Below are 14,962 nucleotides of genomic sequence, written 5' to 3'. Positions count from 1 at the left end.
GGCCGGTAAACACGGATAGTTGTCATGGAAACCATGAAAAACCCTTGCAAAAGGGACAAACACGACGAGGTTAAGACGGAGAAAAAAAGAGAAGGAGAGAGAGAGTGAGAATAACCGAGTGAATCCTGCAGCACGAGGCGCAAGGGTACAACCTTGAACGAATCAAGGACGCCCTTTGTCACCATTCTACAACCTCCTCCTCATTTTCCTCCCTTTCCTTTCCCCCCTTCTCATCTTCCTCCCATTTATGACCATCCAGCTTTCCTTGAGCCGCATCAGGATTCTGTCTTTCCGGCTGAAAATAAGTAAGAATGTTGCCGAAGCGAAACACTCCGGATGCTTATTACTGATTCAAAGATATCGCTTCCTCGTTCAGTGATACTTTTAATGTTCGAATTACACCAAAAAAAAAAACACTACGAGCGTCGCGACGATCGAGCACGGGTATGTGGAATATCTTGGCACACCGCCGATTGTTTGCTCGTGGGGCGATATTAATAAATAATTAACAAAAGAAAGTAGAAAAAAAGGGGCATTTATAAAGTTAGTCGGATGCAAACACGACTCGAGTCAAGTTGAGTATTACAGTTGAGTTCAATTACCCTTGATTGTCTGATGTTTTTTTCTCTACGTAATCGTACAACTCTCGTCCCTCGTCTCGCTCATTTGCTACTTATTTCTTGTTTGCTTTTTTTATCCTCCACCCAGCTCTCTCCCACCCTCTGTCTCTCTCTCTCTCTCTCTCGCTTTGTCTCTATTCTCATGCCCTCAGATCGCAATGTGTGCATGCGCAGACTTTGCCCAGATAACAACCAGACGGTTACAACCGATGCTTAAAAATGCGTATCGCACGTTGAACAATCGTCACCCGCATTCAATTGGTTTTCCCCACTTTTGTCTTTTCAGCTTTTCGCATGCCTGTTTTACAAACATTCTTCTTTTTTTTTCCAGCACGATAGACCGGACGATTTCGCGCGGTTTCTAACGAGAGGTAATCGTGTCAAAATTTCGTCAGATTTGATGAAGATAGTTGTGGCTACTTCAAACAAATCGCATCACATGCAACACGAATGACTACGAATAAATAATCGATTCCGACTTCGACGGAAGTGAAGAACAAAGAATTTAGCCATGTGCATGCCACGGACCAAGCCCTTATCCAGTTCGTAGTTCTGTTTTGTTTTTACCCTTTTCTTCGTCCTCCAGTTCCTTTCTAACCAACCCTGATGGGCGCCGCTGCATATCGTGGTATACACGATACACACGTGTGCGTTATGTACCGTGGATATATGTTCGTATATACTCGTACGTGTCTGCATATCGCGAAGCCCTGCACACGACGTACGTGTGAAGGGCTCGGATGGAGTATAAAATCCGTGGATCTCATGGACTACCATGAGGAGAACGTGGCGATCGCATGGGAAGGTCTCTGACCGCTGTTAAGGCCAACGTTCTCCGCAGACCTTGAGCCTTTAGCTCCGAGTTGCAACCGAGTTTGTAAGTCTGCACGGTGGGTATAGCGCAATACAGATGTGCACTGCGCAAAGCTCGGAATACTGTTGAAACTATTCGCCGTGCAGCTGGAGGTGGGCAAGCTCGCGGTAATTATTTTTAAGGAATATCTTTGATCAAAGATTTTTTGTCACTCGAGGACTGGGGTGTTCAAATGGGGGGTAATGGTGAATGAGCCGTGTTATTTGGACCTGTGACGCGTGTTCGATTCACGAAACTTCGTTTTGAATCGAAACTGGGGTCTTCCATTCATCCGGATCCGAGTGTCTCGAAAAGGAGAGCTGAGATCTTGAAACGTTTCTATGAGGGCGCATCGAAGCGGACTAGAGAAATTAATTTGGTAAAGCGATAATCGCATAGGCGATACAACCGATTGCGATATAGTTCTTTGTTTTTGACATTCGAATAGCTATAAGCACGAATAATCGGTGTTCCGTCATCGTGGGCAGATGTCTTCCTTCTACCGGGTATTGAATAACGAATAACACTTTTCCCCATTGTCGTGTACGGGAACAGTAAAGGGTTCTTGCGCAAACAGCAGCTGTACCACCATCTATTTTCAATATTTACGTGAAAATGGGTAGAATTTGGTTACCTGGTATCCTTTATCTCTCGTTTTCCCTTTTCGTAAAGGTTGACCAATCGGAAGAGCAGCTGTTCTGACGCAAACTCTTGCATATCGCGATTATCGTGTTAATTTCACAGTTTCATTTCCGTCCAAGATCTCACTCAAATTCTACTCAAGTCCGACATCGATGCTCCATCGATTGAAAATTAACGAAAACACGCGAAAACATGGGACAAGCGTCAACGGCGCTTTTTGGTTGCGCATGTCGCGAGGAGGGCACAGAGAGAGAGAGAGAGAGAGAGAGAGAAAAAAAAAGAGCTGGTTTTTGAAGAGCACGTGAAATCTGTGGATCGTGAGGTAAAATGGTATATAGAAGGGAGAATAAGGGGGCAGACAAACACCTGTTGGTGATGCTGGTTCGGGACGAAACAGCTGCTGCTAAAACGTGCCGGGCAAAATTCGATCGTGGCACAAGGTCTTGCGTCGTATGGTAGGTAGGTAGGTAGGTAGGTAGGTAGATTGTTAAGTACATTTGTGTTATACGCGTACGTATACGTATACGTACAAGGAACACCGACGTGAAGCCGTGCCACGTAGGAATTTTTACCTGAATGATTCGGCAGAAGTGCGTGTATACAGCAAACAAGAGGACATCAATGGGGTGGGTCAAATTTTACTATAGATGCATAAGGAAGAAAATCGGAGGAAGGGTTGGAGGCGATCCGTTCGAGTGTCGAAATTTCGACGAGTATTCTCAAAGGCGTTTACCACACTCGCGATATAATAGAATAATAATAATAATAATAATAATGTGTGTGACAATGATTTGCGTAAACGAAAATCTTGGCATTTTTCGGGGATTGGGGATATTATGAGCAGCAGAAGAGCAGATGCAAATATCATATTTTTCCCAGCGCAAAATTTTCCTAAATGTGTGTGGAGTAGAGAGAGAGAGAAAGAAAAAAAAATATCCACAAGTTTTCAATTCGGGGGATGAATCGACGAGCATCTGCGAATACGAGACACGTATGCCCCTTTTGTAAAAATTTTATGGGGGAGGGGGTGGAATGAAGTGTCGGATGAAAAAATCCTGGTCCTTATGCAATTCCCGAAGACACTAATACCGCACATGTATAACGCGACGCCACGCGTAGCGGATCCGATCCTTTTTTTTTTCCTCTCTAGGACAGCAGCTGCATTATTGTATCTTCGTAGACACGCGTTTTAGGAATACCGCATTTCCGTATTATGTTATATTATAGTATTACGCAATCCCAAATCCCAAATCCGCCCCCACGTCATTCGAGAGACCGCATATAAAACGCGCGTGCTGAGGGCGTGCTGCGGACTATACACCACCCATAGACCCTTGCGCAATAATTCTTTATGTTATGTTACACACATCGTATGGTACCTCACTGTTACGTACCGATACCGCCCCATTGTACGTATAAAATAAAATCCGAAGAGAGCGGAAACTCAAGGAGAGCTCAAGTGCAACTCTACGAATCTGTTCACATATTTCGAACGGTCAATAAAATCGAACGGTACCGTCATTTTTCTTTTCTTTTTTTTTTTTGTTCATGTGTTTTTTTCAGTAGGATCAGCGAGAGATCTTCGTACGTCGAAAACCACATCCGGCTGGTGGTTGAAAATCGGTAACCGTGGGTTACGTATTTAATGTCATAAAATATCATGGGATTGATAGCACTATTTTATCCAGCAATAATTCTCGCGAGTACGCGAGTAATTAGTCTATCGTTGTGAAAATCGAAATGACTTAACCAGCAGTTATCGGAAATTGATTAATCTCTCAGAATTCTTCGAACTTTCTTTAATTTGCAGTGCTGGCAGTGGACGATATTTCCGATATCTAATACTTTTCGAAGCACTTAACTAGTTCAACCGAAATTGTTGACGGCATGCGAGTCGCTTTTCTTTTTCCGTAACATCGTGTCCTACGAGCGGTAAAAGTAATAAATTTAAGAAATATGTACATCGGTACTTCGTAATTTTCGTAATTGACGTAATTTTCGGTATATTTCCTCATTCGCGGGTTATCTTTCGAGCGATAAGCGAAAAATTCGGCGACCAAAAAATTGAGGATACGTCGTTCTAGTTCTTATCCTTATGGATATGACGTGAGTCTCTATTTTTTTTTTTTTGACACATACCTACCTACGGCCGGACACGGGTTTGAGAGTACCTTTTGTTAAAAATTTTATGCCGAGCCATCGATCAACGAAATTCTTCCGAAGAGGCTGCACGGCCATCTGCGGGGTATTTTACTTTCGAACACGATTTTCGGGTTACGCAGGTACGTAATTCAATAGACATACGTACGACCTGTCTCTGCGGATTCCAACAATATCTCCAGATTTCCCGTAGAAAAATTTCATTCGAAACGCTAAATATCATCCCGATTCGCCGCTGGAAAAGGGGTTGGGTATTCCGCAAAAAAAAAAAACAAACCCTTTCTCAAGAATGGAAATGCGTCCAGCCGGATGGTTACATCTGCCGATCGCTTACGGGTGCGACGTACCCATGAGTGTGCGTAGGTAAACCGGAAGTAGGTGCCCGAAGATTCCGTCTTCCGCTCTTGGAAATAAATGAAAAAAAAAAAAAAAAAACCGCCCAAAAAATTGTATAACAAGAAACACGCGCGCCGGTATTATTCTCTGCGTACTCCGAAGCCCTGTGAAAGAAAAGCACGAGATCGACCGCGCCCCTTCCCTCAAAAACCGATGCTATAATAAGTAATGCTCGAGGGTGTATTCCGGCCACATATAGAGTACGTAGGCACCTTGTGACTATTACGACATCTTACGTACCGGCCGCTTCGAGACGACGACGAACCGCGTGGCTGGAACTCGATGAATGAAATTGCACGCGTTGGTGAAACCCCGAGATAAATATCAATCCTCAAATCCATACGCCTCGAACCACATTCGACGAGGCGTCACTCGGTATGTCTACGGTGCGGATTTGTGAGCGTGTAATGAACGAAGCGATTTCGTTGGAAAACTATGGCGACGGTGGATGGATGTGGGAAGAAAAAAAAATCATCGTAGATTTTTCGGTGCACTTAGTTTTCATTGGCACGTAAGTTCGCTGTTAGCTTTTGAGAGAGAGGGGGAGAAAGAGAGATGGAACTAGCGGGGTAGCGTGGTAGCGAGTCGATCAATGCAGGCGTCGCTACTCGGAGGTCACTGCCTTGCCTTGCCAGGATTAATGACCCTCACCCAGTGCAGTGCAATGGCATCGCCCCCTCCTCGTACATAAAATGTGCATGTGCACGTACACATACACGTGTACGTATACGAGTTACCTATGTAAGCGATGTTATATAGAAAATAGAGGAAACGGCAACCCCTCTGTTCGGTACATGTATAGGTGGTACGCAACACCACCCCATCATCGCGTCTGGATAACGATATCGCGAGAGCTTCTCACTCTCAATTTTCCTTTTATATGAAAATCTTCTTTTTTTTTTCTTCTCTCTCTTCTACAGCCTTCTCCGTTTCGCACTTTCATTATTATCGTTATTATCGGCGTCGTTTTTTTCTCTGTACTATTCACTTTTTTCTTTTTTCTATTATTTTTCACTCACGTTACTCGCAACCTCCCCCTATCTCGTTCCCGTACTTACACGGCTGATGAACCCTACGTGTTATCACGATCTGAGAAACCTTCAACCTCAAACAAACGCGACGTTAAAGAGATGTGTTAGTGTCTCACGACCACACGCATAGGTATGTATGTACGTACATGGATTGTATACTAGTTCACTTTATACCGTGTATACTTAGGCGAGAAACACTGTACATACATACGATCAGGGTGGTTATAAAGCGACAAAGTTCCGGCTGAAAAGTTCACGTTACACGTTCAAAATTTTCGACATTTTAATAAAACCACCACCGAATGAAAACCCCAACATTCTTGCAACGCCATCCAACTGTCAGTCCAAAAAACGAAACTGCAGCGCTGCACCTCAGATTATGCAACTCGTCATACACCAAGGATCATCGGACGAAGTCGGATCAGAAAAAAACTTATCTTTCGAAAGGGAGAAAGAAAACGGAAGGGAGACCAATTTCAATCGGGGACGATTTGTCAAATTTTTCGAACAATTTTAGTTTTATCCGCGATATCAGCATCGTGTAGCACGTCACAGCGCAAACGTTGCGTTGCTCGATCCGCATCGTTGGTTGCAGCCAATCAGGAGTTGGCGGTAGGAGGTGGGATGGGACTGGGTCATTCCTCCTTCGGCTTGTGCAGTGCGCGAAGTACAGGGGTCATTGCGAGACAGTGAACCCCTCGATCGCCCCTGCGTCCCGCCCTCTCGTTCGAGCTTGCACTCTTACCCTTACCCTTACCCTTGCAGTTCACCCCCCTCCCTCCCTCTTCCACCCCGCCCCCGTTCCTCGTCTCGTCTTTCTCTCTCTCTCGCGGTGTCGTTCCCGTCTCCTCCTCCTCCTTCTCCTACTCCACTCCTTCTTTTCTGCACCGCCGCGCCGTCCCGTTTGCGTTCACTCCGCATCGCCAGCGGCAGCTGAGCTTGCGTAGGTATTTACCTCATCTTCCTCGTCCATTCTTTTTCATCCTCGTCTTCCATCATCGCTACCATCATCATCGGCATCGGCATCGTCGTCGTGGCCCTGATCCCGACGAAAGTGAGTCAAGAAATTCCAATGCCAAGAAGTATTTCAAAGCGCTAGCGGTAATCGCGATTCAAACTTTTTATAGCCCTCGTAGGTATAACGTGCATATTTTACGGTTTATTTGATTAAAGGGTTAAACGAGTAAAACGATCCGAAACGACCGTTAAAATACTGGTATAAATTATACGAAGGAAATTTCTCATTTGACGAATAATGCAGGTGCGGTATCAGCGATGACACGAGGAGGCGGAAAGGAAAATCAAATAAAATTCTAAAGCGTCTGAGGGGATTCTACTTATACAATTCTCCAGCAAGTGTTTGAGTCACGTAACGTTATTGCGGTTACTGATCGTTGGCCCAATGTTGAAGTACGCATATGTCTCTGTGTGTGTATACACCAGTATATATAGATTCGCTGTACGCGTGTAGGTGTGTCCGATAGACGCGTATATACATATATATATATGAGAGAGAACTGAATAACGAGAAGATTAAATATCCGCGACTATTTCGAGAAGGTCGCGAGAAAAATAATCAGAATACTTGTGTATGTGTACCGAGTAAATACATATATTGCGAAAATCTATAACGAACACAAATCAAACATTCGTCTATATACGGCTACGTATGTATTCATAAATCTATACGAGAATCGCAATTCTCCCGACAAATCTACATACTTCGCGGCGGTTTCGTTACTTATCGATCTGCTTCTTAACGACTTACAAATTATATTTGCGCTTTGATTATTAAATCGTCGAATCGAGAAGCTTGCGATCGGTCGCGATCTTGACTCCTTGACCTCACGTGGAACACTGTGAAATATGTCCTTGGTGGACACGTTGTATAAATATATATATACATAGCGTCGTACGTACGTACGTACCTATCGGCGGGTATGTGTGTAAATTTTATTCATATACGTGGTCACTGCACGATATTCGTTCGCGCAATTCCTAATCTAAATAATAATCTGATTTTCTTCGGTTTTTTCCACAATTTAATTTCGTACATTTGAACGTTCGTTTAACGTCGTCGTTATCGTGTCAGCGGTCACACAATTAACCGCGTATGCCTGCGAATCGGTCGAGTCGTGTCGAATTCTCCGGGGTTTTTCACCCAATGTAGAACCACGATACGCTCAAGGTGTTCAAGGTCATCCGTTACACGTACGACACCGACGGTGACATTAAATCGAGATGACATAATCACCAACCTCGAGCGATAACGAGAACTGTGTATATCGCCGACGTGTATATAGATGCAATACATCTACCTTTTGAACCGCATAGTGGAGTCGTACGTATACGGCGACGTACGACTCCAAAGTCAGGTAACTGGTGTTACAATAGTTTATAGTACATATAAACATGTAAGTATTTCCTGATTACCTTGACTCGCGAATTCATTATCTCGATACCCGCGGTGAGTGTGCGCGTAAAATAATAATAAACAAAAGATACGTATATGTGTACACATATATATATATATATATATATATACGCACCTGTATTTGCTATTTATTCAATTCGCTAATATCGCGTCCTCTTCCTCTTTCCTTTTCCCGGTCCCGCCAACCCCCCCCGGCTCCCTCCGCTCTTCTCCTCGCCGCTAATTTTATCGCGAATTTAATCTCCGTCACAGAATGACAAACGTCACCAATACCCGCCAGTGTTGAACGATATCGTTTGTGTGGTATCCGACATACGTGTACACGTCCATATGTACATGTATGTATGTATACGCTGGTATGCGGTACATATGTACGTGTATATATACAGCTGTTGCTTGCTTACTTGCTAGCCCATGGTGACCGTGAAACGTGTCAAATTAGCTTTGCCAAATGAAACACACGCGCGCACACATCGAGCGAAGTTCCGACTTCGGAACTAATCACCGTCATTGTCATTATTATTATTATCGCGATACCTTCGAAGACCATGTTCTCCGACATCTCGTTGATTCTCAGAAGAAACAACGAGAGTAACGTTTTCAATCAGCGCAATGAGCGCTGATTATTTGCAAACAATTATTTTTTCTACTTCATCATTTTCAGCGGTACGTCGGAGAGAACTTCCAAGTCTTTTCAAGGCTAGCTAGATGGAATTCGAGAAACATTCGAACATTCCAAAGCGCACGAGTGCGTGGTGAAAAAAGGACTTTCAGGCGCAGAGCTGCGTATAGAGAATCTTTCGATGCGACGCGGATCGCATTTTCAGAGGCAAGAGTCGAGTGTTTTCTCCTCAAACTCTACGACTTTCTTAGGAAATACCAGGTCGCATGTTTCCCGATGAATTAGCTATAACATTTTGACAACGGTATGACAATTTCAATTTCACACCGTACCGTGCAACGAATAACGATGAAAAAAACGAACGAACAAAATTCGCCTCACATCAAATACCGATCCTTCCCTCTTTCCCTCATTGTCGCCTAATTATTTCTTCTCCAATTTTTGCATGCTTGGCGTTTTCGGTACTCGTAGTGTTTTATAAATATTACATTGTATTTTAGAATAGTAGGGCGTTTCCCACGGCGTGAACCGTGGAGCGCAGTGGGTTTGTTTCGTGCGTAATGTATAACAACGTGTGTACAAATTGTACATATGCATAGCAGAGTGTCAGACACAACACGCATCGGGCCCCGGAGATTGATTGTCTAGACTTTCGGAGAGAGTGCGCAGCGTTCATGAAAGGGAAGCGATGGTACGATGCGAGTGATACACTCGTGCGTTTGTGTGTCTGCGATACGCACGGTGCATGCACGCGCAATCGTGTGCGTACGGTAGGAAAATCTTGGCTCACAGAACGCGATATCCATTGCCGAGCGAAGCGTAACTTGGTCAAAGGCGATGGCGATGCGTCAAAAGATGCTTCTGCTTTTGCTTCTGCTGCTGCCGCTGCATAGCCGCAAGGGTGGAGGGGGTGTCTGGTCGAAGCTCTCGAAATCCGTGTTACACGACGCGGCACGCCGCGCCCGTAATTTCAATCAAACGCCCCAGCAGCACGTGCTGCTGATTCATCGTACAAAAATGTTTTCTAGATCAATGGCGATTGTTCGTATTGAGAATAAATACTGCTCGCAGCGCGACGCCAGCATGCCGAAATAATTGAGAATCGGCATTCCGCCTTCCTCGTCGTCTCTGCAGTCGCGCTAATCGTCGTCATCCCTGATCACGAATTCCCATACTCCGTTTCGTACGAAATTTGAAAACGATCGATAAAAGTCAGGGAGAAACGATCTTTCCGAAATGTTGCGACTGCACCGGTGCACTCCGACTTGTACGTCGTAGCGCAAAACACAAGTACCCAAAAATACCTCAAAACGACCGTCGACACGATACATATAGTGGAACATTGTCACGGTATATCGTACGTGTACATGTATCGTGTAAATTGTCGTTGAGTTTTACGCGTCGTTGTACCCCGAAAGCGCGTGATAGTGTTTTTCTGCCCGCGCTGCCGGGCACGTCACCATACAACGCACATGGCAGAGTAAAGTGCGCACGCACGCACGCACGCATTTATACGAAGGAATAATACCGAGGCGTACGAGGATGTACACGTACGTGAACGCACTTCACATATCCAACACAAATACGTAACCCTGAATATAACGAAGGGACTTCTTTTCCCTCCGCCCGGGGAGGCGGTGCAGTCTGAAGGGTGTCTGCGTCCGTGGCACACGATGCGCGCATCTTTTATTTTTACCGTTTTTTTTTTTTTTTTTTTTTTTTTGCTTCGTTCTGTTATCTTTTTGTCTCCGTTCTTTTATTCCGCTCTCCTTGTTTGTTTTTTTTTTTTTTTTCCCCATTTTCATTCTACCCGCGTATAGTAAAATTGTGTACACGGCGACGCGGTTCGTTGTAACGCACACGCCCTTCCCTTATAACCAAGGACGGAAAAGGACCCCGACCCCGACGTGGCTTATGCTGTATTGTAATACACGGATATCGTACGTATGTGGCGGCGGCTGATGCCGTTGCGCCGCTCACGAGGCACGGTGCGCTGCAGCTTCCACGTATACGGAGAAACTTTCATTTTATCAGATGAACCGACGCACGCCGCTGCACTAATAACCATAAATACGCTCCGAGCTGCTGCATACAAGCTTATGAAAAACACTCGCAATAACTTCGGGAGGTTGCTGCGCAACGAAATCGGACGATTTTCATTTGCATTTTATTCTACGTATATTACGGCTGTACGCGATTGTAGGTTTTATATTCTTCTTTTTATCTATGGAATCTACAATTTGTTCATTCACGTCTGTGGTATAGTTTCACTGTTTCACGTCACGAGCGAATAGAATAGACCATTTTGAAATCACGCGATTACAGTTGCGGGGGTTAATCTTGAAATTCCGGCCAACTTGACTTGGAGAAAAAATGTCATCGTTCTTCGCGAAACGAAACGATATGTAGCGCGGTGTTACGGCGCTACATATGCGACATGTACACATGTCGTACGATATTGGATCGAATGGCGCCGTTCGGTTTATCCGTTCTATACGGACATGGGTATATTCCGTGAGAATGAGCGTAGGTAACGTACGGTTAACAGTGGCGACGATGACGCCATGCGTGACCGTGACCATGTGGGTTCCCAAAACTCGCCTAAAAAACCTGGTGATACACATATAGGTATAAGCCAATATTATGCGCAGAGACTGCATCGGGCGTCGAGGTCGAGCCTAAGGTCATCTCAAAAGCACAAACCGCGGATATTCGTTCTCTTATACACCTTTGAAAAAAAAAAAAATTAATACAGGGATCTTTTTTGCCTCGCTATAAAGAGTTTTTTGTCTGTTATACGTTGCGTAATTGCGATCGCGATTTCGCGTTGTTTTCCTCATCTCGACATTTCGTCGATCCTTCTTCTTACGTTCTGGCGTAGGGTATACCTATAACTTTTTTTTTCTTTCTTTCTTGTTTTTTCAAACACACATCTACCTCTCTTCGGTATTATCTCTAGCTACCTGCCACCTGCGAACTGGCATTGACCTTGGTGCTGAAATATGATGCCTATGGATGTACAGGTAGGTACGTACGTACCTGTACGTATACATATACGACTGATACCTCGTGAGTGGGTACACGTATTCTTAACGTTTTCAATATTACATGATTCTCGATACGGCGACTTATTAACAACTTGTTTTCCACGGAAATGTCTAGGTCGATACGTTCGTTAGCTAAAGTCTCGATATGTTCCAATTACACTACGCCGAAAAAAACTAGCGGGCCACCCTGCTTCGGCTCCGAAAAACATCCAATTTCGAAATCTCATAACTGCTCGAGAAATCAAGGTAGAAAGTTGCAAAAATATGCATTTTGAAGGCTGAAGTGTCCCCTTCAAAACGCATTTTTCAAATTTTGCGTACGATTTTTTTTGCACGAGTTATGCGGCTCTAAAGCCGTTATTGTCCATAAATCTTCGATCGAATACCCCGACCGACCCAGTAATCGTATCGAGGTTTTTCAAAAACGATTTTGGCGCTCGAAACTTCGACTTTACGAAACTCTGTTGCGGTATTCTCTCAATTGACTTTTCGAGATTCGGATACCTTTCAACGTGCAAACTAGAACTCCCACCCCTCATAGGTCGCGTAAAAATGGCGGAATGAGTGGCCCGTGGCACCAAGTTCAAGCTCGATTTTATACTGCTATGGAAATCAGCGATCGTTGGTCGATTGATCGGTAGTTACGGGTAAACGAGGTGAGGGATGTGAGGCAGCGATTATATGTTATAAAAAAAATAAAAACTGGAAGCAAATCGAATCGAGAAACTTCACGGACTCGCAGCTCGTGAGATGTAGCCTAGATAGCCCTGATCTTGACATTACTTTCACCTTTATGTACCTAAATGGATTTTGCGCACCGGTTACCCGATACTCGATATCTACTCAACTGCAGCGGTATAGACCGATCGAGTCTCGAGGTCGCATAACATCCGCGGTTACATTGCAACTTTATAACAAATGGTATATTATTCCTTTTTTCAATTTGATTTTCACTCGTGTACGTGATGAATCAACTCTAATTAAAATCGTCGTACAAGTTCGTTCTTATCCTCCAAAGTTTACAAACGAACCGTGACCCGTTGTAACCAATAACTGTGTAAAGTATATAACGTAGTACATTCATAGGTTCCATAATGAGGGGATCAAACGATGATAAATAAAATCAGAAGGATAGAGCTACTCGGAATACAAAACCCACAATGGTTTCTGATAATGCGATGCAGAGGAGACCCTGAACTGATAAGAATATCACGAGAATAATGAAAGAAACTAAAAAAAAAAAATGAAGAAATATTGGGGCAACGAGGCTATGTCTATAATTTTTTTTTCAACATATTCAATCGATTTATTTATTGTTAGAAGAATAATTGAATGAATTTTTATGTAATATCTAATTTACCGGTTTCGAAAAGACTCTAATCAAATCGACGCCGACTATTCGCGAATACAGAAGAAAAAAGGAACAAGAAGACAAATATTACATAAGGGCAAGAAATATGAAGATTAAACTTGTGCAAATTATACTTGTAAAATCTACGGTAGATAAGTATCTGACCTTGTTGTAGATAACAATGGATAAAATCGTAACTGTACAAAGTGATTGAACGATTGAGAGAAGAAAAACTAACGTTCCGGGCCCACGGTAGTTGCAACGTCCTACGATTCGAAAAAGAAAAAAAAACTGCAAAGCCCAAAAACGGTTCGTTTTAAAATACTCAATTGAATTCATACGAGTAGAAAGGTGTTGCGATCGCGACGAAACAATAACAAAAAAACGTTTGCCCGCACGAAGGTCGTTCGCGCGTGCAAAGTGAACGTGCGAGTGAAAATAATAAAAATTATCGTCGATTATGACGTGGAAAATCGACTTACCGAGATCCGGAATGGAGCTGGTCGGTTCCTCGTGGGGATGTCCTTTTCCCTCGTTAGAATTCCTCACCCTGGGCGGCGGTGGAGGTGGCGGTCTCATGCTCGACGTTGAACTCACAACAACAGAAGTGGTGCCAACGTTGGTGCCGATTGTTCCAGAAATACCAGACGCACCGGCTTTCGTCGTAGGATTGGGAGCGTTCGAGGGTGAACTTGTGGACGGCGGGGGCGGCAGAGGCGGAGGCGGAGGTGGGGGTGGTGGCTGTAGTTGTTGTTGTGCCGATGTTCCGGCACCGCGATGCGTGCTCGGGTGTACCCCTGAACGCATTTGCGTCTGAGGTGACATCAGTACCGTCTCGCCCCGACCGTGATGCCCCAAATTTTGGGGCGGTCGGGGACACCAACCGTGAAGAACCCTTATGGCGGTACGGACCTCCGCCTGAAGTTCGGCAGCACCGGCGACTCGTTCCCTGGCCGTTTGAGCCACCTTCGTCCTTTTCAACCCGCGCGAACGGGACACGACGAGAAGAAAAAATTTAAAAAAAAATTAAAATAAAACAAACGAAGGAAAACAAATTCAAATTCAGAAAAAAAAAAAAAAACACTGCACGAAGACTGTACTATACGATTCTCACCGATTTTTTTTAACAATTTGTCGCACACTTTATTTCATCACTTTTTTTGTTTATTTTTTTTATGTTTTTTTTTTTTTGTTTGCTTTCACTACATTCGTCGCGCTTCCTGAGGAAGAGATTAAAAAAATGAATAGAAACGGAAAACAGAAAACATTTTATCTTTCGAACTCACAGTTTTATTTTATTACTTTTTTCCACCCCTTCCGATGAATTTTTGGAAACACGGGTTTTCGGACGGCGTTAGAGGAGCGCGCGCTTTTATAATACCGCACACTATACCTTGGCTTAGAGACGATATGACGTCACGGGTTTAGGATACCACGTGCAAAATGTCAAAACTGTCACATGGAACCACGATAGAAATTAGATTCTCCACGTTGTGTACACATTCGTTTATCCTGTTGCCATACGTTCGATTCAACGTATAAATAAATCCGTTGCGACCGTTAAAATTTGTCTTGCACATCAAATATATTCAAGTCTTATCCAACTGTGTTATTATTCTTCTTTTCTTTTTTTTTGTTTTAAATAATTTTACTTCTTTTTATTTAAACAGAACTTTTTCGTTTTTATTTTTTAACCAGCATATATGTACCAGAAAACCTTCTGCAACTGAAAACAATTTGTCGAGGTGTCGAGCACGAGAACTCACTGGAATTTATTTATGCACACAATTATTTTCTCGCTTCTTT

At 43.7% G+C, this 14,962-nt stretch overlaps 1 protein-coding gene across 1 annotated transcript in view; it reads right to left on the bottom strand.

Moving 5' to 3' along the window:
- The window catches only part of LOC105683511 (nuclear hormone receptor E75), a 111,230-nt gene extending 97,073 nt beyond the window's left edge, over nucleotides 1-14,157 (bottom strand). Inside the window, exon 1 of the mRNA XM_048660283.1 lies at nucleotides 13,639-14,157. Coding sequence (XP_048516240.1) covers nucleotides 13,639-13,981 — 343 coding nt within the window. The 5' untranslated portion in view covers nucleotides 13,982-14,157. The remainder of the gene's footprint in view (nucleotides 1-13,638) is intronic.
- Nucleotides 14,158-14,962: the final 805 nt, after the last annotated feature.

Source organism: Athalia rosae, chromosome 1, assembly GCF_917208135.1.
Source record: "Athalia rosae chromosome 1, iyAthRosa1.1, whole genome shotgun sequence".
NCBI lineage: Eukaryota > Metazoa > Arthropoda > Insecta > Hymenoptera > Athaliidae > Athalia > Athalia rosae.
The sequence above is the reverse complement of the archived record's forward strand: the minus strand, read 5'-3'. Positions and strand labels throughout refer to the sequence as shown.